At 40.6% G+C, this 27,673-nt stretch overlaps 1 protein-coding gene across 9 annotated transcripts in view; it reads right to left on the reverse strand.

The window, feature by feature from the left end:
- Positions 1-27,673, reverse strand: part of FAM13A (family with sequence similarity 13 member A) — a 137,661-nt gene that overhangs the window by 83,177 nt on the left and 26,811 nt on the right. For all 9 annotated transcript variants that reach the window (XM_064449937.1, XM_064449935.1, XM_064449934.1 and 6 more), the window contains one exon: positions 26,598-26,757. In XM_064449937.1, coding sequence (XP_064306007.1) covers positions 26,598-26,757 — 160 coding nt within the window. The remainder of the gene's footprint in view (positions 1-26,597; positions 26,758-27,673) is intronic.

Raw genomic sequence — 27,673 nt, forward strand, 5'->3', positions numbered from 1 at the left:
AGAGCAGGCAATCCAACGAATGACAAAGAAAGATTCAAGTAAGGTTTATAAAGGTCGTGAGTGGAAGAGCCCACCCATTCCCCAGGTAAGGACTACCCTTAACAACAAGGAGGCTGTTTTCAGCTCATAATATTCTTAAAAGTGTTAACAAACAGAAAAGAAAGTCACTGCCTATTCGTTAAAATACCATCTTGTACAGAGACCGTTCTGCTTCTCTCAAGAAGACTTCTGGAAAGAGTATAATGCTTTGTGTTTTAGCTCACAGCCCATCACATTTGGTTTATGCCGCTTTTAGGGTGTGTCATGTGTGTCACCCCCACCCAGATTTAACAACAACCATCAAGCAAACTTTAACCTGACTTCATTGCTTATCTGCTTGATCATTGGTACGAAGTCTAGTTGGAGGCAAGTACCTAACCTTAATGATGTGGATGATGGGACAGAGTGTACCATCAGCAAGTTTGTGAATGACATCAAATTGGGAGCAGTGACTGACATGCCAGAGGGTAGTGCTGCCATCCAGAGGGACCTTTTAAGGCTGGAGAAATGGGCTGACAAGAAGCTCGTGCAGTTCAACATGGGGAAGTGCAAACTCCTGCACCTGGGGAAGAACAATCAGTACATGCTGGCGGCTACCCAGCTGGAAAGCAACTTGGCAGAGAAGGGCTCGGGAGTCCTGGTGGACAACAAGTTGACCATGAGCCAGCAATGTGCCCTTGCTGGAGAGAAGGCCAACAGTGTTCTCTGCTGCATTAGGAGTTTTGCCAGCAGGTCAAGGGAGGTGACCCTTCCCCTCTACACAGCACTGATGAGGCCACACCTGGAGTGTTGGGACCAGTTCTGGGCTCCCCAGTGTTGTGCAAGAGAGACATTAACATACTGGAGAGAGTCCAATGAAGGGCCATGACGAAGATGAAGGCACTGGTGCATCTTTCCTCTCAGGAAAGGCTGAGAGAGCTGGGACTGTTCAGCCCGGAGAAGAGAAGGCTCAGGAGGGATCTTATCAAAGTGAGCAAATACCCAAAGAAGATGGAGTTAGGCTCTTTTCAGTGGTGCCCAGTGACAGGACAGGAGGCAATGGGCACAAATTGAAACACAGGAGGTTCCCTTTGAGTATCAGGATACATGTTCGCACTGTGAGGGTGACTGAGCACTGGCACAGGCTGCCCATGGAGATTTTGGAGTCTCCATCTGTGGATATTTTCAAAACCCACCTGGACATGGTCCTGTGCAGCTGGCTCTAAGTGATCCTGCTTGAACAGCAGGGTTGGACAAGATGAACCTCAGAGGTCCCTTCAACCTCAACCACTCTGTGATTTTGTAATTTCCCTTTCGACGTTCTCATCTATCCAGCAAATGAACTGAACATCTGAACTGCTGCATACTGAGATGCCTAGTGTGGTGTGGCATGTGTCCCAGGCAAAATCTAACCAATATAGGTTGCCAAAGAGAAACCTATAAATCTTTGTAAATACATAAAAAACTTCACTTTGGAAGACAGTATCAGTAAATCCAAGGACAACCCCAAAGAATAGGGATGTTTTCATTGAAGGGCAAATGATTTGATGTTTGTCTCCTGAAGGTTTTTTATCTGGTGAAGCTTAACCTCAAACTGCATTTGACAAAGATCAGATTCAGCCTGAACCAGGTATGTTGGAGGCTGTTACAGTATAGTTACAGGCTGTGGCCACTGAAAGCATGGGCTATGCTGAAGTCTGCTACTCTGTAATTTGAAATACATGTTCATTCTGAGCTAAATACAAGTAAAATAGTACCAGATGCTACTGATGATCAAAGGGACCATCTCAATAAAGGATAATCGAAACACCAAAGAGCAGACAACTACAAGGAATTATTACATCATACATCCTACATTTGGCTTTCAAGTCTTGCCATCTCAGAAAGTTCAGATGCAATGAACTGTGTTTGCAGTTTTTATAGAGACTTGTCAGTTTTATGACTAGTGTAATCATACATCACAATGGGTGTTGAAGAAAGTGCAAGAAAACCTTTCCCCCTAGAGGCACAAGCTGACCAGTCAAGGTGGCATCATCCCACACATACCACTGCCAAGATTCTTCATAACTGACTGGGTGCATCATAGAAATGCTTCATCTCCCTGTGAGGTGTCAGAAGTTCCTGGATTCAGAGATCAAAGACAAATATGCCATATGTTCTAAAGATCTGATGTGGTGTGGTGACTCTTATCTTTCTCTGTTCTGGAAGAACAGGGATTACTCCACACCAGGATGAGCCTGGAGAGCTCTGTGCATATGCATCAACATGGAGTAAAGATACAAATCCTTAACACAGGTCATCCTGCTTTTCTGAGTACCTCACCCATCTCCTCAAGGAGGAAAAAGAAAAACTTCCAATATCCTAAGCTACACATAAACACATAAATAATTAGGGCAATTCACACCCATTTGAGTAAGCAATTATGAAGTCTAAGTGCAGAATTTTTGGAATAAGCTAGCTGTGAGCTTATATTTAAATGTCATAATTGAAAGGACGATGAAGATGTTTCCATAAGGTTATAATCAAAAAAACCCAGGAGTTATTTAAAACATATACAGCACATTCTTTTATTTACTACTTCATGAACATAGTACTCTTCCAGACAAGAGAGAAACCTCACTCAAAAACTTCCTTAATAAAGAAATTGTACTCTTAGAGTTGTCCACCAAAACAAAGAGGTCCATATTACCTTTTGAAGGGCTTCCTATTTTGTCAGCCTAGGGCCCTTTCAGCGTACTAGTTGTGTGTATCAATACAAAGATTCTACAGAATGGAAAAAGGCATGTTTCTTTGCAAAAACATAGGCACAGCTGAGCGATGCAGGGAAATTTAGAATGTTTTCTTTCTCACCCTAGTCTCAATTTGGCTAGCATCAGCACAAATCTTACATGTCAATCTATCCACTCATCAAGCATTACCTCTGCTTCACAAATGAGAAAGGGAGACCATTAGCCAGATGTACCTCTTGCCTGACAGCTAACCAACCTGATTCAACCACTTCTGTCCAGTCAAATAACCAGGGAATGAGCTACCTGCCAAAGTTACCCAGGCTTGGTATTTGGCCACTGATACCTGAAACAAATATTCACTCCATTTAAAACACCACCTATTTCAATGGGATTTCTAATCACATGAACACAGAGCTGTAAGCTCTCTACCAAGGTTGCTTAACAGTAACAACAGTGACAGTGAATTATATCAGGCCTTGCTTGGAGATGCAGACTTTTGCTGGAGGGTTTAGGTCATCCTAAGATGGCCCAGAGAATCAGGTGGAAATTCCTGCTGAGACAGCAAAGCCCTTCAAGTCATTCAGTGACTAGACCAAGTATTTAAGCTGTACTTGCATTGTTCTCTAAAGCTTCATTGTACAGCCAGCTCTCACTCAACACCAGTTTCACCACCATTTTATTGCTGTCAGGGACTTCTGGGATGAATCTGGATTGGATGATTCTCCTGCAGCTGTGAGGACCATATATCCTCCAGGCCCAAAGGGCTTTCAAAGGCAGGGATAATTCTGCAGTGAGATTTTTTCAGTTACATTCCTCTTACACTTCTTATATTATTCTCTCACTTTCTATTCCGATGCTCCAAAGGGATGCCCAATTCGTTATGTCACTGGCCACGGCACAAAATTTCTGTGTGTGAAGAAGCAAGTGCCAAAATCGTGGTTTGAATGCTATGTGTACTACACTGGTAGGGACAAAGATGTCAGAGAGGCTGTGGAACAACATCCTCTAAACATACCTGAACTATGCTGGCATTTCTTTCCATAATAGTAGAGCTTAAGGCAAGGGAAGAGCTATGGATGTCATCTATCTGGACATCTGTAATACCTTGGACATGGCCCCCCACAACACCCTGCTCTCTAAATTGGAGAGAGGGATTTGATGGGTGGACTGTTCAGTGGATGAGGAATTGGCTGGAGGGTCACATCCAGAGGGTAGTAGTCAATGGCTCAATGCCCGGATGGAGATCAGTGACGAGTGGGGTCCCTCAGGGGTCCCTAAGGGACCAGCACTGTTTAATATCTTCATCATCAACATAGTCAGTGGTGTTGAGTGCACTCAGCAAGTTTGCAGGTGACACCAAGCTGAGTGGTGCAGCTGACATACCTGAGGGATGGGATGCCATTCAGAGGGACCTGGACAAGCTCAAGAAGTGGGGCCATGTGAACCTCGTGAGGTTCAACAAGGCCAAATGCAAGGTCCTGTACCTGGGTCAAGGAAACTCTCAGTATCAATACAAGCTGGGGGATGAAGGGATTGAGAGCAGCCCTGCAGAGAAGGTCTTGGAGGTACTGGTGGATGAAAAACTGGACATGAGCCAGCAATGTGTGCTCACAGTCCAGAAAGCCAACAGTATCCTGGGCTGCATCAAAAGAAGTGTGACCAGCAGGCCAAAGGAGGTGATTCTGCCCCTCTGCTCTGGTGAGACCCCACCTGGAGTAGTGTCCAGCTCTGGAATCCTCAGTACAAGAAAGTCAAGGACCTGTTGGAATGGGTCCGGAGGAGGGCCACAAATATGATCAGAGGGATGGAACACCTCTGCTATGAGGACAGACTGAGAGAGTTGGGGTTGTTCAGCCTGGAGAAGAGAAGGCTTCCGGAAGATCTTATGGCGGCCTTTCACTATTTAAAGGGAACCTATAAGAAAGACGGGGTAAGACTTTTTAGTAGTGCCTGTTGCGATAGGACCAGGGGTAATGGTTTTAAACTAACAGAGGGTAGATTTAGACCATATACAGGGAAGAAATTGTTTATGATGAGGGTGGTGAAACACTGGCTCAGGCTGCCCAGAGAGGTGGTAGATGCCCCATCCCTGGAAACATTCAAAAGTCAGGTTGGACGGGGCTTTGAGCAACCTGATCTAGTTGAAGATGTCCCTGCTCACTGCAGGGGGTGGTTTGGACTAGATGACCTTTAAAGGTTCCTTCCAACCCAAACCGTTCTATGATTCTAAGTCCTTAAACGTGGACTGAACTTAAAGCAAGAGAACAGTTTTCTTTAGTAAGGCTGATGTAAGTGCTACTAAGGGGCTTATGCTCAAATACTTGCCGAAGCATACATTCTGTTTAGAAAGTAGTAAGACATGAAAAAGTAATTAAAAACACCTTGATTCATCACCTCACCTACCACCTACAATATTGATTTTTAAAACCACACAGACATATTACAGCTGACAAGTTCTTCTCAAAGAAAAAATGCATCATCATCCTAAACTACTGACACTGGGAGACAAAGATCAATAGCTCTATAATTCTTACCAGGTTTAGCAAGAGTCAGCATAGGTAACATAAGCAATAACACATACTTGCAAAATTCAGTTACCAGCTCTCTTCCATACTCAGATCCAAGCCCTAAATCCTTTCTTGATTAACTGCCACACTGAAATCATGAAGTCACGATGAATGCAGTCATCCTTACAATCTGTGCAGCTGCCACTGCCAAATTTGGATTTCTCTTACTCTACTTGTATTTTTAGGCATTAGATCACTAAACACCTCCTGTGTACTCCGCCCTACTCAGATATCAAAGTTATAAATTTGGTGTGAACCTAAAGTGCAAGAAGCTTTAAAGTTCAACCAAGTTCTGATGTTTTATGCAAATTCCCATGCCTTAATGAGGACAAGATCCTTTGGATTCAAAGAGCTGAGTATTATCTTCCTTTAAACCACATCACCACAGCCTCCATATTTGACAGAAGCCACTGCAAACAGCAGAATTGCTCAAATGTTTAAAAGCAAATACACACTTAAAAACTTTGTTAACACTACATGATTCCAGAGGTAGGGAACTAGCAAATGCTCTCAGAAAGCTTATGAAATTCAAGCACATCTATGAAGATATCGCATATCTAGCTCCATAGTTAGTTCACTTGTCATTGGCTGTGAATCTGTAATTTTGTTTCAGTAAACTTTTTCAAAGTTAAAGACATGTATCTGCTATAGACTGGTCAAAGCCCATGGACTTCAAATTGTACAGGAATTACTTCTGTCAGACTTACAACAATTCTCTTGATTGTAACTGCTGTACTGAATTAATGCTGTAACAGCAAGTTACTCACTAATGGTGTTGCAGGTATCCAAATCACAATAAACTCACTGTCTCTCATTGCACCAGATCCACAGAGGTAATCTAAATGAAGAGCAGTAGACACTTAGTTCACTTATTAAAGTTAATAGAAAGGATTCTGAATGTATACTGAGATTCACTGAGATGGTAACAGTTTTCCCCAGTTACTTCTCTACCGAAAGAAATTCCTTGAAATTCCTTCTCTACCAAATCAAATTCCTTTAGAAATGTTGCTTATAGAAAAGTCTGAAGACACAAAATCTGGACAAGGTGGCTGATTCTGGTCTAAGGCCACATGAAACCACTCTAAGAGACTGACTGTACCTGTGGTTTTTCAGGGCTGTTTAAATTATAATGGGTATTTGAGCTTGCTACTCACTGTACCAGCGAGATGAAAAGGAGGTGCATAGAGGAATCAGTTCCAGCTACCCTCATATTTAAACAAGTCTACAGAAATGGAGCAGCCCAGAATCTGCATTCCTTGGCTACATAATTAAAATCCTTGCACTAAATTTAAAGCACCAATGAACATGACTGTAGCGGTACCTACCCTGTGGACCACATACTGTTACTCTGGCCTCCAGCTGCATTAACTGGAAAATGTTTGGTTAAATTTATCTTCTTCCCAGGCTCACTTCCCAAACACTAAGTCTAACCAGCCCACTCAGTGAATCCCCTAATACAGAAAGGCACAGGAAGGGAGAAGCCCTATGCATATGTTCACTGTATCTTCATTTCCCAGTGTTTACCCATGCTACCTGTGTTTCCATACTTATTTATTCAGGCAGTCACTATCTTGGTTGGAACTGTCCATATATGACACTAAGGAGGCTAGACTTAACAACAAGTAGAAGTTCCCTAAAAGGCTTTAGTACTAACCCCATTCTTTCCCTATTAGCTCTATTCTCTAACATATATGGTATAACTTATTGAATCATTTTGCCACCAGTGAAAAGGCATTTTACTGTAAATACATTGCTGCATGATGTGTCAGAAAAACGAATCCAATACAAAGTACTTTGATAACAAAGTGGCCATTTATTATGACCTGGCACAACACTCATTAATATTTAAGGAAAACAAAATTTGCCTGTTTCCTCTGTGCAACTGGGAATTCCAAATATCAAAACTATTGATTAAGTGCTTTACTTATTCAACAATTAATAACTGACATTCCGGTGCTCAGGTAAGGTCTGGATGAATAGTGAAAAAGTAATTCTGGAGACACCTCTGCTAGGGCAGATTCAGTGAACAAATTCCAACCCTCCCTGAAGGCTAAACATAAAAATTGTATGCTCTAGAAAGATGTAATTTGAACCCAAAGCTATTCTATCCTAAAAACGTTCAAATTCAAGAAATCAACCCAATAGTAATATTATCTTCAAACTTGGGACTCTCCATGGTACACAACAGGGGGTTGTTAGAGTGAACCACCAACACCTTAAGGCCCCTTTTCTGCAGGGGACCAGGTACGTTTGCCTAAGGGAATGTCTTCAGCCTCCAACCCTGTGCAGCTCTACAGGCAGCTTTGTCAAAATACTGCAAGTGTGCAGCATGCATGGGATGGAGTCCAAAAAGCAACAAGATGTACGGGCCTCAAGCCAGAAAATACAACAAACTCCCAGCAATCTCAGACTGCTGAGTGGCACCTGTTTGCAGAAGGAAACCTAGCACGGGCAGTGTTCTGAATTGGGGTGGTGAGAACTTTCTCCAATAGGAGAAGAAAAAGTGGGATTGATATATACCTCACAAGCCAAGGGCCTCCAAGTGCGGCAGAGGATAGCACCCGCAGCTGAGTGCATAGCCAGTTCACGGCAAATTGAAATTAAATGTTTAAGTCTGACTTGGCAACTGCACCCATCAATGAGGAATCTCAGTGAAAGGTATGTTACAGACTCCCTGATGGACTAGGAAAAAAAAACCTCAAAAGCAAAACAAGCATGTATGCCTTCACATCAGGGAGATGTACTGCCTAGTTTCTAAGTAATATACAGGAAAAATTACATAATAAAAAAATACCTCCTCCTTCTTGAGGAGGACACCAAATTCCTTATATGTATGTTTTCCAGGACAATATGAAATAATCCTCTCTTGCACTCCTTCCTAGAGATTTCCATTGGCTAATGGTTTGGTACATACTGTCTTTGTGTTGCAGATGGTCTTAATGCACTCAGAAAGACTCCAGCCTTTGGTAATCTTTTTTTTTTCAGTTTCCCCTTTTAAATTTTTGTAATTACTTCAGCGTACAAACTGCTGGTTGCCTAAATCTGCCCCATGTGTAAGCCTGCAAAGTCACTCACAAATTCACTTTTGAACTCCAAGGATGTCAAGCTCCACCTTCTCAACTCCTGCGTCTGCACTCCCAGGCAATGCGCTAACACATCAGGCTGGCTGTGTTTTCTCTTATGCTCTGGGATTGAGTCTATGCAGGTGTGAACATCACCATCAAGTATAGAGAAGGTAAAAACCAGCCTCATAGGTAAAACCAGCCAACTGTAAATGGTATTTACCTTCTTTTCCCTTGCATTTCTCTTTCACGTATGGAGACTGGAAAGATGGATCTACTATTGCCTGGCCACAGCAAGTAACAATGTTTCTTATGGTCTTCGCTCCAGGCTGGTGGCTGTCCTTTTTAAGCAGTATCAAGCACAGCAGAGATGCTGGTGAGACATCAGGCATCCTGCTATCTCAAATTACCAAGTGAAGCTTTGGTAATGAGTCCAAAGATTGCCTTCATAAGCAGACACCTTGCACCAACCAGGAATTCTGTCACAGGCTCAGACAAAGGCAACTGGACACTATGAGCATCAAAATCAGCTTAATCCTCTTTTGAGCATGTGTAGGTGGGGACAGCACTACAGGTCAAGCAATTACTGCTGAGCAGTTGGTCTGTACCAACTCCTTGTGTGGACATACCTAGCCCATAGTCAGAGTATCCCTGTGCAACAGCAAAGCTTATGGCCTCTTGAGAAACATAAAAATCAAGCCTCGATCGCATTCCTGTATGTAGAGTCAGAGCATCCCCACAGACAGCAAGGATAACGTAAGTATCTCTATCCAAATATTGGAGTTCCACCAGACCAGAGACACTGCTCCTCTGGGAATAACTTTGGCCTTTCTTTCACCTGGTTTCTTTGGACACTCCTAGCTTGGACAGAGATGTAGCAAGAGTAAGAAGCACAAATATGGCCAGGTGGTCACAGTCAGAGGAGAGATGTAGGAATGAACTTACAAGGCTGACTAAGGTGATGATTTCTGGTTTTAGTTTCCCACGGGGCAAACTTTCTGCTCATGTCTCTATCCGGCTGCCCATTCAGAACAATAGTGAGAGCAACAAAAATTATGGCAGGCTACTGTAGTTGCAAAGGGCATCATTTGATATTTCAATATATTCTTAAAACAAATATGCCACCTCCAGTGAAAGAATCTTAAAACAAATGCTCTATAAATATCAGCTATGCTGTTAAAGGGCAAATGTTAATGAGACCATCAAAAGCCAGGGAACAGAGGTAAGTCAGTACAGCACCCATCACATTCCTCCATCCTTCCTGTTGGCTAACTGATTGAGGTGTAAACAAGTGTTTGCCAAAGGATTTCTGTGTTACAGAAGTGTGAAGCTGTGCCAAAGTTCTGAGCTGCTCCACTGAAGTCCATGTAAGTAGGTTGGTAAGTATCAAACAAGCTGCTGAGAAACCTGTCTTTCTCCATGTATGGTACTGCTCCTGTTCACAGCATGACAATGAATTACACAGTAATGAAAGAATTTGCTGCCTAAAAGACAAGGTTAGCACTGGCCTGAACTGTATGATATCCTATAAAGTGCAGACAGATCCTTCAAGGAAAATAATTTAGTTTTACCTCTGTATTTCTCCTGCCCTGCCATATGGCCAACTCATTAACAAAGGAACCTGAAGAATTGAAATGACGACCGCAAAGGTTCACTCCAGCTACCCACCCTTCAATCACTTTTCATTCTCAGCAACAAAGAATGCTGTTTACAAACTCTATAAAAAAAGCAGATGCAGGTCTTCAGGATTTTGAAGAGAGTGGGAGCAGCACTTTCAAGCATACCAATAAACTGGCACTACACATGCCCAAGCTCACCTAGTACATTTTTTTAGGGCCCTCTGAATCAATAATGGGTAATACAGATAAGCTGAGACTCCACTAGAAATTCCACTAGACGGTGTAACAATCCAGCAAAAAAGGGTCATAAACTTCCTATTCTTGGAGCATTTACCTCTGAACTAGAAAAAGAATCAGAAAATAAGTTCTATACTATAACATGATCTTCAAGGTGATCTCATAGGTCTTTTCCATCTCCCGTTTTCATGGAACTGTAGCTTCATTATAAGCATACCTCTAATTTTAAGTACAAGTCATTGCAGACAAATAACTCAAGTGAGTCATGTAGGTGTGTTAGATCAGATTCTTCTGTCACTTGCTAGCAAAAGTTAGAAATTAACATTCCTGCAGTTAGCGTAGGACCAGGCTTGCCGCTGACTGAATACTATTAAGATGAGCATGCAACAGTCCTTGATTGCAGGAATCACGCAGTACAACAAATGCTTTCATTACGTTGAATGGAGATGGAAAGTGAGAACAGAAGTGTGTGAACTAAAAGCAGAAAACCCTTTGATAGCACACTATTAACTGCTCCGTCAGGGATTCTTTAAGAATACATGAAGATTGATGTGTTTAAGTATAAAAATGCAGTTATTTTACACAAAATAATGCTTCCAGGGGACCAGGAGATCCATATGCTGAGAACAGAGCAAGCAGCTCTATCTAAGAAACTATTAAACATTAACCTCCACCAGTCTGCTCAATACAGGCTGTGGCAAGAGATCTTATTTGCACTGGGCAGAGTGCACACAAGTATATTTTTGTGGTTCTCTAAAAAAAGATCATATTCACAGTTTATTCCAACACTTGCAAATCTCCTGTCCACTCCCTATTGTCCTCCAGTCCATGCTGGTTTTTACAAGGCAATCATTAGCACAAGATTACACCACTCGTACAAACTGGCTGTTTTCTTTAACTTTGCAGCATAACTTTACATTAATTAAGACAAGGGGAAGAACTTACAACCATTAAAACAAAAGATGCAAGTTGAAAGATAAAAGCTAGTAGGAGGTTCCAGGCAGCCTAGCAGTCACATTTTCAGGCTCCCTACGTTCCTAGGCTACTTGGAAAACTTACAACAAACAAAACAAAACCAGAACCTCAAACACGGTTCAAGCTGAGAATCCACTGTTGTCAATGTTTTATTCTTACATATTAGCTCCTGAAGGTCTGGCAGTCTCTTTGATGTTACCCTTTAAAATCCAGAAAGAAGAAAGAACATGTGCTCATTTCCAATAATATGTGACTGAGCATATTTTGGAATACATTTTGGTTTTTTAACATCCTGTGAACTTACAGCTCAAAAAATTAAGTAATTTAAGATATTTTTTACTATAGTTATACTGATTCCTAACAGAGATTAAATAACTGTACATCTTCAGAGATCTGACCCTGGTGTTCTCAGAACACTGCCTGATATTGGGATTCAAACAATAAATGTAAGTCGTAATTTTCAAATGAGATTAGTTAAAGTCAGACACCTGCATTCCACATGGAGTACAATCAATGTCAAAATTTAGTCAGGTCACGTTTGCAAATACTTAAAGAGCAGATGTCTGTCTGTGTTTCTGATAAGAAAGATTATGCAATTACACCAACTTTTGTACTTGCATAAAAAATTAATTTTATTATGTAGTTACCTGTATGCATTTCTGAATTATTGAAGCTTGAGAATTCTTAGAGATTTCTATTTATTAATTTTTAGTGTTGCTTGTGAAGTTTGTGAAACTATGGGATGAAATCTGTTGTGCTTTAAACCCTGATTTCCTTTAAAACCAATGACACAGCTACTATACAGCTGGGGTAAATCAACTTGGAGCCATAAAATGACTAGCATGAATCCCATGCAGAAGTACAGGTTGTGCATCACTCTTCTAAACCATTATGGACCTCCAGAGAATGCTGTGAGTAATAAGCCTTATTAGCAACTGCATACTTTCTATTCTGATATGAAGAAAAAAAATCTCCAGTACAGTATACTGGATACAAAACAAGCTCAAGCTTTGTTTTGCTCAACTGTGTGTGCTCAGCGATTAGTGTAACCTAACTGTTTACATCTGAAAAATTAACCTGAGTCCTGCTTACTGTCAACAGCTGCCAGTGACCAGCTCTCGATCCCACACTCCCCCAAAAGACAATCCCACCTGGAAAAACTGCCACCTCCCACCTATCAACTCTGAATGATGCTGCAGAGTCTCTCCAAAACCTGCCCAAACTAGAGTACCTGCTCATCATGGCATCAAGTCCTACTACTGTTACTAAGGGAAATTTTCTACTATCAAGAGTACTTAGGCCAAAGTAAATAGCCAGCATCTGTACAGGACACTGTCAAAACCCAGGTTTTGGAAGAGGATTGTCTAATGATTTCTAAGCAAGAATTGAGAAGATCATGGGGAAAGCCAGAGGGCATTAATTTAATTTCCTAACTTTGAGAGGCAATATTTATTGGCAAATAGTCCAGTCAGAAGTACGACAGCGTAAAGAAAAGCTTTTAGTCATCTCCTACAACTGCATATGTAGGAAATTTAGACACTTTTAGATCTTCCTAACCTTACACTTACACCATAACTTCCATTGGCCCATTCTAAATCATGGACTATTATTTTTCATGAGATGTATTACCATCGTACCAAAACTCCTAAAAACTTCATGTTGCTCAAACAGCTCAACAAGGCTGTAAGCTGCCTCGGGCATGCCTGAGACCATCTTTTAGCCCTGGGTTAACATAGCAGTGCTTCCTGAACCCTCGAAGATTCCTTAGGTAAGACTCTGCTACAATAAACGCTAATAATTATTAAAAAAAAACCAAACACCACAGAGCACAGCTGACTTGTCCATACCCCCCAAAACAGAAAATAACTCACTTCATTCAAATCCCAGCCCAACATTCTCACACCTACTATATCAGATTAATTATACTGGCCCAAGGAACAGATCCTCTTCCCTAGGAAGGCTATTGTGTTGGTAAAGAAATTTTTTTCTCTTTGGCAGGTTCTTTGCAAGTCATACAAAATGCAGCTTTTACAATGCATAAGATTCCACCCCAATAAAAGCTTTAAACCAATTAACTGTGGAGACCTCAATGATTAGGAAAGATTAGAACATCCCTAGGACACACTTTGACCTATTTATTCTTCAAGAGAATAATCCTTTTACATCAAGAAGTGCTGATGCTAATAAAGACAGGTGGTTGAGTACTGCAGCTCCCAGCTTCCTCCCACATGAATGAAGGAACACAATAGGTCAAGGGCATCCTTAAAGGACAGACTAAATCACAGGCAGGTTATAAGATACTTAGCAACGTCTCTTACTCAGTTACTCTTCCTGAACTTATTTCTCCTTATGTTTATCTCTGGACTGACAGACCAACTGGGATTATTGGTGGAAGGGTGAGAGTGTTCAGTTACCTATTTATTTTGAATTATGTACTTGAATTAATGTTAGGGAGATGACTAACATCAGCAGAAAAGACTGAGAAAGACCCTAGCACAAAAAGACCTGATCCCCACATCCTGAGTAGTTAGATGAGAACCCTGGCAAGTTTTTGGTAAATTTCAATGGAACGAGAAAACACTTGCTACAGTAGTTCGGCTTTAGTTATTCTTTATACCTTTTCCCCAAACAGAATAAACTATACTGGTTCCTTTATCCATTACCCTTACTAAGTAAGAGGGATTCATACAGCATACTTGTATCTTGCACTGTCATCTGGCTAGGATGCAAAGTTCAAACTGAACAGAATACTGCCCTTGCTTTTATCAGTTTCAACAACTTGTTGAACAGGCATAAAAATTGTTAAGTTTCAGCCTCAGTCAACTGTAGTCCCAGAGGTACTGAACTGCACAGTGAATTTACAGTCTTTTGTATTTGCAGCACACTACCACACTGTAACACAAGAGTTTAAATGCATCTGACTACCATTACCCCAGCAAGGAATTAGGAAAAAAAGAGTTAGTAAAAGGAATGGTTATACACCGTGCTCTATTTTATTTATAGAGATAAACTTATTTGTTGATTTAATTATAGAGATAAACTTATTTGTTGATAATTGGGTATTCCAAGACATCTTTGTAACAATCTCATTATTACTGCTTTGCTCACCCTCTCTTTCCTACTTGGTTCAGTAACTAATCTCTTTTTGGCCTCACAAACGGCATAATCAGAGGAAACTGGCCTGCGGGATTTTCAGTTCAAGGTTTAAATGCTGCTAGAAAGCATCAGGTCTATTTTGTTAGCTGTTAATACCTACAGGATGACCTTAATTAAGACCAACTTGAACTTTATCAATGTGAAGCTTTTTCTTAACTAAGGCACAGATTAGTGTTTTTACAGAAACAAGGAGTCAGATTCCCTTCTGAATCAAAGAAGGTGCAGTCTGAACTTCACCAAAATGTCACCCAATTTACTGCATCAAACTATTTGGCCTTGTGCCCCAAAAGAGGAGAGCTATTACACATTATTGTTTGCCCGCTGACTCTATGCAGGGGCTTTCACAGAAAAAAAACGGTTGTTGTCAGTGCAGTGATTAAGGCTGCAAATGTCAGTACTCATTTTTCATTAGAAAAAAAATCATAGTAACTTGTAGGGAGGACCTGGCAGAGATATACAAAGCCATGGGTGGTGGGGAGAGAAGATGGACTGTTCACTACCTCCTTCAGTTAAAAAAGAAAAAAAAGAAAAAAAACAAGAGAAAAAAAGAAAAAAAAAACAAGAGAAAAAAAGAAAAAAAAGACAAGAGAAAAAAAGACAAGAGAAAAAAAGACAAGAGAAAAAAAGACAAGAGAAAAAAAGACAAGAGAAAAAAAGACAAGAGAAAAAAAGACAAGAGAAAAAAGAAAAGAGAAAAAAGAAAAGAGAGCCAGGTGACCTTCAAATTACACTAGTAAGAGCTATGTTTATAACAAACAAGAGGAGTCAGTTCTTCTCGTGAGAGGAAACAATTTGTGGCACTCTGCCAGATGACATGTCGGAAGCAAAAAGCTTAGACTTGTGCAAGGGGTACACAAGACAATTACTTTGGACATCACTAAATACACAAACCACATCAAGACCAGGAAAGCCTCTGAGAATAGTCATGAATTGGTAGAGTAATTGAAGGAAACACCTTGCTGCCCTGTTCTTACTCCTCCCTGGACATCTGCTTATGGCCAGTGTGGGAGGCAAGACACTATGCTAGATGGATCCCAAGTCTGAGCCAGTACAGCCACTCTTATGTAGGATGAGCAACCATTAAGAGGATTATTGAGTGAATTCAATGCTGTGAATGATTGCACAAATGATGCATTAGCTGATTGCACTGGGATCGCCTGTAACAGCTGACTCTTTACTGGGTCACCAGCTGTACCCCACAGAGGAGGGAATATTAAGTTTCTCTCAGCAGCATCCCCTGTAACAGTGCAATGCAGCCTTTGCTAAAGGTAGGTGTCAGCAGGGTCATACCTGCGATTCTTCCCTAGGGTACAACCTAAGTACACAGCAGTGCTGTCCATGCAGCAGTGCAGAAGCAACAGTGAATTTCAGAGTTCCTGGCTCTCCCTCCATTTCGTGTTGGAGCGGTGAATATTACCCAAACCAATGTTGTCCCCTGCACAAAGTGCCCTGGAGCACAGCAGTGCAGACATGACATGCAGCAGTACTGTCAAGGGTGCCAACAGAGAAGCAAAAGGGCCACAGTAATTACAGAACTACTCTTCCTCCTACTCACAAGAAGGAGGAAATACGGAATCTTTTTCCCTCTGTGATCATGCAAAATAGCTCATGGCTGATTAAGGTTCTGTAAGACAGGCAAAGCATCAAATGATCTGTTTTTAAGACTAAAATAGCGTAACCGATGGCAAGGGGATTTTCAAAGGCATTTTCTAATTCATGTATTCACAGGCATTTTAATGAATGTTAACTGGATGGAATAACTGATTTTTTTTCAGATACAGTTCACAGTCATCATTCAGTGGCACAGACACCTTCAGGAAAAATACAATGATTTAACATGAACAGTAATAAAAAAAAAATCTCTTCACAATGTATTAGGTATCCTTTCCATTTTGTACTCAGAAACATCCTTTTTAGAAGGGGAAACAATGTTATCAAAGCTGTTGGACAGTCTCTTATCTAAACAAACCATGTAACAAAGACTGAAACAGCTAGTATTTATATATGTGATTTTTGCCTTGGTTGCCATTGGCATATAGGAGGAAGAGTAAAGCTGACTTGGTATCTATCTGCTGTTCTACCTTGCTATCATTTATGCTATACTTTATTAGCCAGAATTCAGCAGAGCTGTTTCAGACAGAAGTAATAAAAGCAAAATCTCACAGTTTGCAAAAAACGCACCACTGCTTTTCAATATGAAACTAATACCCTATTCAGTTCCCCTTTCATTTCCTTTTGTTCTCCTAAGCCTATTTATATATATGACCTTTTACCTGAGACTATATCTCTTAATGAACAGCTAAAGGTTACTCTGTTTCGCTTCAGTACAACCTTAACCTACTGCAATTATTGCCTTGAAACACGTACAAAGGTCACAAATTGTGATACGAAAGCAAGAGAGAGATGTGGAAATCCATTGTTTTTAGAGAGGACTGCAATATCAAAAAGGAAATGACCAACATAGTAATAATCTCATGATATACCTCAATGCTGGCAACTACATCTGTGGAATATCACGGTATTTTCTAGGAGGAAAAGAAAAATGCATCTCCAGCCATCCCGGAGGACTGGTTACTGAATGTTGCAAAAAGTTAAACTGGTAATACTGGGATGAAATATAATTCCAGAACTTGTAAGAGGTTACAAAGACTTCACTGAGTGAAAGCACTCCTCTTCCACAGCCACCCCCACAATTTGTAAGTGCCCGTCATACAGTAGCTGGCAAGGTTAAGGTGTCATACAACAGGTTAATGACCACAACTCAGCTCCTCATGGCTGAAGTACAAATAAGGAGCCTGCAGCAGAATTTAAGATTTAAAAAATCAAACTGAACATTTACTAAGTGAGACAACAACATTGCTCTCTTGCTGGGTGTACCTAATGTGTGTGTGTGTGTTCAATAACAACAGAACTAAGATCAGTTCCACGGGAACATTTTATTCTCCCTTGCGTTTTGAAAACTGGAGTCTGATTTATCTATTTACTGTAATGTTATTCATAAATAGAAGTACAATCTAAAAGGAAAACATGACCTAGCTATGGGAGAAACCCAGGGTCTCCAGACCTGCATCTCATGTTACAGTTGCTTAAACTCAGTCTTGGAACAGCTAAATTGCGCTTCTGATCCAAAAATCAAAAATACTCACAAGGAAAAAGCTTTTTCGCATATGGAATTCAGCAATGTTACTTTTAAAAGGAGTATCTGATGTTGCAATAAATTAGGGAGTCCTAAGTGTTTCTGTATTGTTCTAGTTACCCATGTAAGATTTCCAGCATACAGAGAACAGACCCCATTCTTAATAGTGAAACTGAGATGTTCACTGCTGGCAATTAAGGTCAAATGCTGCTGGGATCTGCTGGATAGATCAGATTTTCAAGAGTGTACATATTCAGACACAGAGAGTGTCTGGCCCCTTGTGTCCCTTGCATCACATACTCCTGGTGCTTTTAGACTGCCCTGAGCCCTGTTCATTATCAGCAAGTTTTGGGGCACCAGAAATCCTGCAAAGCAGTGGATGCTACAGGCGCACCAGGGTGTACCAACTAGCTTCTCCTGGACAAACTGATTTTCAAAGTAATCAAAGGAGGGCTTTTCAAAAATGCATTGGATTTATACTGAAGTCAACAAGCATTTCACTACTCTCTTATAATGGGGAAAACAATTAATTCAGCACTGAGCCCTGCTGAATCTCCCACCCTGAAAGTACTACAGGTGAAGCTGATAGCAGAGGTTAGCAAGAATTAAACACCCCCAGGCTGAAAAATGTCTTACACCTCATCACTTTGGATCAGTTCTGACTGCCAGCAATATGTCCTTGTTGCAAAAGCAGCACTGACTGCCAGTTTATACAGTGGGAACAATGCCGAGCACTTTGTGTAACCTGATTAACTGAACGACTAATTAATGAGAAACAAATAAACATTGGGGAATCTGAACAGGAGGAACTGAGAGATCTGTCTTAGGAGAAAAATTCTCATCCTCCTCCTAACAACCTTTTTTCTCCATGGGTCAGCAACAATGCTCAGAAACAGCTGGCTAGAGCAGGGGCTCACATGCTTATTTTACTGTACTTTGTTTCTTGGTGCTGACTTTGATGCTTCCCTTGCTGTACTGACTGAGAGGGACTGCTCCCAAGTCCTAAATCATGATGTCATATCCCCCCCCCCCCCCCCCCCCAAAAAAAAAAAAAAAAACCAAAACAAAAACAAAACAAACAAACAAACCAACCAAAAACAAAACAAAACAAAACAAAACCAAAACCAAAAAAACCCAAAAACCAAACAACCCACCCCACAACAAAACAACAGACAATGAATAAAAACCATCTCAAGTTAAAACATGTGCAAATGCAGTCTAGGACACACATACACGTATGGATCTTATTTTCTCTATATTTTGGCTATGGGGTATTATCATGGGGCAGTGAAAATATCACTGGGTATTTGTTTAAACAAAAAATTTTGAGAGAGTAAAAGCAAAGTTCCTAAGCATTTCAACTGCAAAATTGGCCAGCTGGGTTAAAAAAAAAATTATAGTATAGTAGAAATATGGACAGCAGGATGGAGAGATGTTTATTATATGCTGCTTTTCCCTTTAACACATTAAGATTTAGCACATTTAAAGCAAAAATATTGTTGGTGAAACTCTAGCTAAAGAAATAGCAGCAAAATAATTTACTACTTTATAGAGTTCAGCATTAATATATTTGTGTAAATATTCAGGATTGCATTTAGTAACACCACAAGTGACATATTTATAATCTTGTGAATGCTTTAATGAACTTCAAGAGCAGAAACATTCTTTTTTAATACTACATACGCAGAGTTGTCAAAAGCACTGGAAAACTATTTCAAAACTACACATGGAATTGTTTGGGAATCATCTGATTTTTCATTTGCCTTTCTGAATCACAGCCTAAACATAACCATCCTCCTCACTCCAGATTGAATCTGCTAGAGGTGAAGGGTCTGGAGGTTTATAAACTTTCCCCTACAAATCTCATATTGCTCATTTCCTGTCAGCTCATATCTTAAAATGTCATTCTGGCTGAATCACTAGATACCCTTACTATAAACATGCCCATCTGCTCACTGGTGGACAACTGCAAAGTGAGTACTAGCTGAAGAAATACTAAACAGAAAACCAGAGACAGACTTCCACAGGTGCTCCTTCTCCTCACGCACTTTCCACCCATCTTGTCACTTCCCATGTGAACCCCCTCCTACCCTGGGGGGCTCCCTGGTGAAAATCGGCATGACTTGCCCAAATAAGGGGATACTGAATGAAATGGAAATGTCTGTTAAGACCTTCAGAAAGGATTTTCAAAGGAGATAAATTCCTGCTGCCTCCCGATGGGAAGCAATTAATCCAGTACTGAAAGCTGACATGATGCTAAAATGGTCCCAGACACGAGAGAAGAATAAAGGAAACTATCTAGACCCTGCAGGCTTAGACAGGGCAGCGTAACATGGATTAGAAGCGGATGCCTTTTTTCCTGACTTAAATGAGCGATTGCTCTTGTATCTGTTGAATGTATAACCATGGGGCCACAGCACTGAGGTGGCAGGGAAGGGTGACTTATTTACGGGGAGCCCACTCAGCCGTGGAGTTGGTGAGTTTTCAGCAGTTTCTCCTGGATCTTGTCAAGGGATTAGATCCTAATGTTAAGGTATTTAAGTGAAAACAGTTGAGGAAGGGAAAGAAACACTTATTAGTGAAGATCTTGCTTTACGCACCTGGGGAAATAATCTGAAACACTGTGGCTTTCCGTGGAGATGAAGCTTTACAACGGACTGCAAAGGGAGCAAAGTCAAGCCAAGATGGAGAACTTTTTGACCATCTTACCTTTCCTACCTTCCCCCAGGGATGAAGGGCTCAAATCCTACTAAGGGCTGAATGATCTGGTCTGAGTGTTCAATCAGAAGGAGCAAGCAAGCACTCCACTTTAAAATAGTGCCGCCAAACCCAGCTGGAGCACTCTTCTTGACATAAAAAAAAAATGCACTTAGGGGCTTGCCTGGCTGGGTTGGGCAGCACACACCAAGCACCAACAGATGCAGCTACACATGGTGGGTTGCTTGCTCCTTAGAAATCTAACAGCAGGCTTACAGAACTCAGTGAATGCACTTTTGCAGCCATTTAAAGTACTATTTTGCCAGCTGATCCTCCCAAATGAAGTGGCACCTTTTGTTAGAAGACTGGAAACAAACAGGATAAAAATGCAAGTAGTTAATTCCATCCAAAATAAAAACGTTCTTTTGAAACTATTAGTTTTTGCAAAAACCAGCAAAAGACCAATTTCTGTAGCTCTTCAGGGAGTGAAATCTCCTTGTTCAAGACGTTATCAGAATGTACCTACATTATATTCGCAGTGTTGAAATTGCACCTTTATAATTTAACTTGACTTCGTAACTTCAAATTTGAATTTACTTTTAATGTTATAATTTTAATTTTATAAATGGACTTGCTTTTTCTTCTGCATCAGGTGAACAGGACTATGTATTCTACTACCTAGCAGGGAAAGAAAGGGAAAAACCTTTTGCATTCTTGTCCCAAATATGTAATCAAGCCAGACACAGCACTACACCCTCATCATGCCAGTGCTTGTGTTTCAGTGCAAACATTCGTGTGCTCTGAGATGACTGGTTCTTAAAACTGAAAGTGCTCTATCAAGAAGGCATTAGAGGGAAAAGGTGACAAAGAAAGAAAAATATATAGTCTTGTAACCCTGCATAACTAGGTAACAGGTTGTATGTTTTATTTGAAGACAATACTGAGCTAAAATCCATCATACTACTAAAGATGACATGTTTCACCTGAAACCAGTGGAAGAGGTAATTCCAGAAATCTTGCAAGAGTGAGTCTCATAGTAGTTTGCCTGCCCAGATTTCCCCAGCCACTTGAATAAAATAAAAATCCTCTTTACTGCCCATCTTTGATCATCAGAGAAGCCTTATCACTATTATTCAAAGGCCCTATTTGATCACAGATGTAAGAATACAACACTAGCTAGCTATACAACATAGGACTATATGCAGCTGTAGTTTGAACAGCACTTTAAGATCTTTGGAAATGAAAGGTCCTCATTGAAAATTATTATTTTTGTTGTTACTGTAGGTTTCATATACCTATTTATTGAAGAAGGTGATAAAATTGGAGATACCGCAACTCAAGACTGACTACTCTTTAATGACATGAGTTACTACTCAGTTTAGTGCCACAAAAATCTACCAGGACCATACCTAAACACAGTAGGAATCCTGTTCCAAAGCAAAACATAAGCAAAATGTAAACAACATTTTATTATAATGCCCCTACCACTGCAAATATACTGTCAGAGACTTAATTGTTCACACATAACACTGCCCAGTAAAAACCAGCTATTTATGATCCTGAAAATCTGAAAAACACAACACAGATCAGAGAGCTGATCAGGACACTCAACCCATTTCCCTACCCATTTCTCTCTAACTAGCAGAGCCTATTGATCAACTGACTGAGACTGCAAATGAGACCTGTAAACCCTAACAAACCTCAGCTTAGTCTGGAATTAAAAAAAAAAACACAATCAAACCACAAATTTTTTTTATTGGAAGGAATTTCCAAATATATATATATATTTCTGAAGCAAGTGCATGTTATACTTCCATCTGCTGGCCACCTGCCTGGAAGATCGTACAGGTCTCATTCTACCAGGTGGAGTGAGAAACTAATGTCCTTCCAGGCAAGGCATCAGGAATGTGACAGTTTAATTTCCCATTGAAATAGAAACTGTTCTAAGATAAATTTTCTGTTTTGTCAAAATTGCAGTTTTTCTTTTTTAACATAGAGGTTTCCAAAGAAAAACTCCCCACCATTTCTAAGTATAATCCTACCACATGCCCGAGCAATGAGCAAGAGGAGGCTTTACGGTACTGGGAACAAAGCAGGGACTGCAATGCAGCTTGCAGAGATTTCTGGCTCCCTTACTCTCCAAATTATGATCCACTGAGAAAGCAAGCTAAGAAATCCCTTTACCTGGCACAACTTGTCTTTCCCAATGACTGAGCAATCTTTGAAAGAAGAAATATAAGTGGGGTGAAGGTGTTCCTGTGCCTCCTCAGTGCACATACATAGCAAGAATGACAGTTCAGTTACCAACAGCCCTGAGACTGTTGGTCACAGAGAGAATGTCTCTTTTTCCCATCTCTAAAATGCATTAACTTTTGGTTTCCTTAAAACAGGTTTCCTTTGAGCTGCTGCAATCTGTAGCTGATTGAAAAGCTCTTACTCCTTCTGGAAGTCTAGCATTGTGGATTTCTCCTAGCTATGACCAACATGACAGACAAGATGCAACTTGCTCCACTCAAGCTGTTTTTCCCTTCCAACACACTGCTTCAAGAAGCTTGGTGCTTTCAAGACTTTATCTGAGTGATCCACATATTCCTGTTTCCATTTTAAAAGAGCAGTACTTCCTGCTTTTAAAAATCTACTGATCTTATGGCAAAAGTGTGGGAAACTCTAAGATACCCAGACCACAAAGTGTCAGGAGTCATGCAAGTCCAGGAACATGGTAAACATCACCAAGCACATGAGAGGGAGTACATTCCCATATTGGGATGGGATGACAAAAGCCATTACTCCCCTGTTTCTGGGTATTTGCTCAAAATTAATGGTTTAGGGTTGATGTCGACTTCAAAAAAGATTATTATGAGTGGATGATGTGAAGCAACAGGCACTTAAGCCACCTCAAGAACAACCAAAGACTGCAGGGAGATATAATATTCTCACAATACCTTTAGACACTAACTAAAGGTAAGTTCCTGTTTTTCCAGTTGAGATTTCAGCACCAAAGTAAGAGCCTGAAGCCATGAAAAAGAGATAAGAAAAAGCGGGGCTAATTTTGTAATGCAGTACGCTGGAGAGGCATATTGGAGCACTGAGAGAAGTGCATTGTTTGATGTTGTACTTTTGGATGCCTTTCCTTATTTTTTCAAACAACTGTCATTGGGTTTCAAATTTTGATTCAAGTTAGTCCTTCTGCAGATTTGTGGCATTCTTCTCCCTGTATAAGAAGTTTCATGCTTATAGGTGCTCTTTCCAAACTCTTAATCAAGAAACACCTGGATCAGTACTAATGGCTTTGACTGTCACAAGGTTAATCTCTAAATACAATGTAAAAACTAATTTCTTTCTGTAAGTACCTCCACCCCCATTTTGATAACCTTACCTTTGGGTAAGGTTAACAGCAGCATTTCCAACCAAAAGAAAGCATTAATGCCTGTCTAGGAAAAGTGTCTCAATAAGTCCTAGCCCCACGCTACACACCCAGGAGAACACATAAGGAAGGCCATGTTACCACAAGCACTATATTAACCTACAGGAAAAGTTATCTCCACATTCAAGAACATAAAAGGATGGCAAAGAAATATGGACTGTGCTACAGCCTGTGTGCACAGTGACTGGAGGTGGTGGAAGGGCATGTATCAAAAGTGCTGCAGCTTTTGCACTTCACTACAGACTGCCAGCCTTTTCTCTGAGTGGGAATGAAGGACTATCAGATTTGAGTACAGGAAGAATAGTGGGACAGGGCTGGGGGAATGCAGGAGAAAAATGTAAGCATGGAAAAGAGAGAAAGGAGAGAGAGGGAAGGCAATCATTGGAAAGGTAGCAGTGTAGAGACTCAGGGTAAAACGCTGGCAATAAAGTGAGTGATTTGTGGGAAGGGATGACAGAAATATCCCAGAAGGAAGCGGGTGAGGTCATCTAATCTCCCATCCTCATCCTCCTGCTGCTCACTATGTAAAAGCAAAAAAAAACCCAACCCACTAACATTTACATAAATGCAGCTGAGTTTGGTAAAGGGCGGGTCCTAATTTCTTCCCTTCCTTGCTGTTTGCTCCCCCATTCCACCATGGTTCGTGCTTGAGTGCAACACCCTTAAAAATCAACAGGGCCTCCGTTTATGAGAGCATTGTCCTGAGCATCCTACATTTTTCATTCCTTCCAACAGGATTACTTGGCAAAACTCTCTCCAGCTACCTGTACATTTGAATTCATCAATGGCTTTTTAGGAAGTAGTAACTTTGCTTACAATGACTTGCTATTTTCCAGACACTGTGACCCAGATCATGCCAAATAATTCTCCGATGCATTTGTTCTTTTATGACACAGATTGGCTAGTTCACAGCAACAGTTCACGCGTTAGCAAATGAAATAATTTTTCTCTACTGAATCTCATTTATTACCACTTGGATTTCTCTTCAAGTGCACTGTCTCTAATTTATTGTACAAATTGGCTACGATAGGGGATATCTGCTAGGATACAAGAAAAGTAACCTTTGGGAATGGTATAAAGCATCCTTTCAAAGAGCCACCTGACAAATCTCAACAAGCACTTCTTATGTAGCATTGCTACATGAAGTTAGATGCTTGCATTTCTTGTGTTTGAGTATTTGTCTTGGTTAAGCTAGAAAACTTCCCACCCAAATTAGACAAGGAACACAGTCAAATTTTTGCAGCTGACTGCCAGCAGAATTTGGAAGCTATCAACAAGATCCAAAGACACAAACACAATGTAAGCCCTTGTTTTCAGTCATGGCTCATTCCTCTCAGGCAGTCATCTGTCTCCTGAGCCAAAGCGATGGGCAGTATTATTCATCTCACTTGAGTAACTATATCTTTCAGACTATTTTGCTGGAGTAATTCTGGTTGTCACCATGTATTTTGACAGCTCAGATCTCTGAACTGCTGTGGGAAATCTCCCAGGTCTCCACCTTTGTGCATTACAAATTACTAATAAGGCCTTACAAGTGAAAGACTATCTTGGCTTTTGCAGCTGGCTGAGGCTTGAAGGAGATGGAGACATATCCAAAGCCTTTCTTCCAGGCTCTTTAAAGTACCATGCCTTTTTACAATTATGGTGGTCTTAACCTGTTTTTGTTACTGAAGTGACCACCAGCTGCTAAACACCAATCTCATCTGCCAGGCAGATTATTTTGATTACCCAGAAGTTACTGTGACTTCAGTACCATATATTAGGAAGGACACTGGCATGTCATCAGTCATTCTATCTCCTTCCACAGAAGCATTTTAGGTGAATGTTAGTAACAGCTAAAAGACTGAACAGTTAAAGACTTCCTCACTGATTCATCACATAAGAAAACAACAAACCCTTCTGAAGGGAGCTGGGTCTGACGCATACAGATTGCCCTGCAGTTCAGATTCAACAGATCCTCCTGCGATACACTGCAAAGGAAGAGATGTTTTCAGCTGATTTCACTTGGCTGGCAGAACTTGGGCTCACACCAAGCTTCTTGTTCTGCCAAGGTCAAAGACTATATTTTTATAACTTTCTGATGTTTCCATTTGAGCCAGAGAAGGTTACGGTGATTTTATCAGTGGGTGCTTGCAAAACCCTACCAAGGGAAGGCATGTAGTTCAACTGTTTCAAACTCAAGAGCTCACACCTTGGAAGGTAGTAATTATTTGCACAGCTAACATACAAAAGAAAATAAGCTGATTGCAAACCATCCTCATGACCATTTCCTGCACAGACTTCATGTTGCTTCCTGTAGAGACGGCACAAGCTAGAAGGCGGCACTTTGGGCTGCACTACTTATTTTTCTCAACTTGTTCTGAAATTTAGAATCCTCTGATGTTACACACATGCCCTCTTCCCCCCAGAGATATTAATTATACTTTACTTACACCACTTTTATTTAACAGCTCCAATGTACTTCCTTCAAATAGTAACTACTAGCTAATGCTTATTTTCAAGTGTGCTCAGAAATAGCTGTTCTGAATCAGAACATGTGATTTTTAAATTCAGGTAAGTGAGACAAGCAGACTTCATAGTGGTAAAGGCTAGAGACCTCGTACTGTCCTAAAGTATGAAAGTTCATCATCGCTGATGTACACCATAAACGATCACCGTGTCAGAAAACTTGAATACTTCCTAGAATTATTCTGCCTCCTCATTTAAAAACATTTAATTTTTAGCAGATATAGCCCCTATATAAATAACAGTGGGTAGCTAACAAAGAATAAAGATATTTAATAGAATCTTCCAGACTAGTAATGAAAATCAGCCTATCAGCAGAATCAGTTTGTAAACTGTATATCAATCAATAACACAGACCATTATTACAAAAGTGCCTGTCTCCCACTTACCTAAAGGATTTCTGAACTGGAGCCTGCAATAAGCCTGCATTATTGATTTGCTATAAGAAAAATGAAATATTAGAGATACTCACTTTTACCAAAATAATTCTTGCTAGCTCTTCACATGCAGGCTTTTCTTCATCCTTCTTCAAACCTTCTAATTCAAACAAGGTATTGTAATTTTCCAGCATTTTTGTCATTATCTTGTTGCAGATCTCCTGTTCTTTTATACCTTCAAATCCAGAGGGCACACTAAAATTGGACAGAACGTAAAGCAGAGCGTTACAGGTACTCAGCATACAAAAGTTCTTGCACAGAGTTTCTGTAACATTTCAGTTGTGGATACAGGCTGGCTAGCCGGCACAGGAAACTTTGTTGTGGAAAGGATGATTGTGTCTACGGTGGTAACAACTATCATGGTTTGTTTGCAGTTTTTCTTACCGATACTAAATACCATACCTGTTGGTCAAACTATCTACTCCACAGAATCTAGGTAGAGATCCTCCAAACCAAACCTCCAAATGAGATACCACCAACTTTTAGCAAAGTTGGGTTTGCGACTGCAACACAAACAGCACGAGGCATTTAAATGCTCTGAACTGTTAATGGAAAGAGTCAGATTCCTCTAAAAAGTGGTCAGTGATAACCCTAAAGGTATACAAGAAGGATCAGTCAAAAAATTAAGAAAACCCACATGCTGAGCAGAACATTAAAAGTTGAGCAAGTTCTTCACAGCTTCAGGTGACCCCCTGCTGTACACCAGATTTCTTAATCTAATTTTTGAGTTGCCATTTCTTTTGAAAGTAGGCTCATAACTCACAGGGCTTTTTAAACCATGGAGATGGAGGCTGCCTTCTGCAGAACAGCCTAAAAGACTCACATAAAAAGAGGTTTCTAACCTCTGCTTTCTGGGAGAATAACCAACTACTTGGCTGCAGAAAAAGCAACTTCTTGCTCTCTTGAAACAGGCCCCTGTGCAGCCAGGAATTGCTTGCCGCATACCTTAACTGCACATGCAAATGAAAAGGCAAGACACTGATTTGGAAGAAGCGCTGTATTTCAGTCTATGCTCCTTTGCCTTCCTTATGTGTTTCACACAACCCTGTCATGTGGTAAAAACCACATATTACTCACAACTGAGCACACAAATAATTGAAGCATCTAGTGA

Source organism: Phalacrocorax carbo, chromosome 4, assembly GCF_963921805.1.
Source record: "Phalacrocorax carbo chromosome 4, bPhaCar2.1, whole genome shotgun sequence".
Classification (NCBI taxonomy): Eukaryota; Metazoa; Chordata; class Aves; order Suliformes; family Phalacrocoracidae; genus Phalacrocorax; species Phalacrocorax carbo.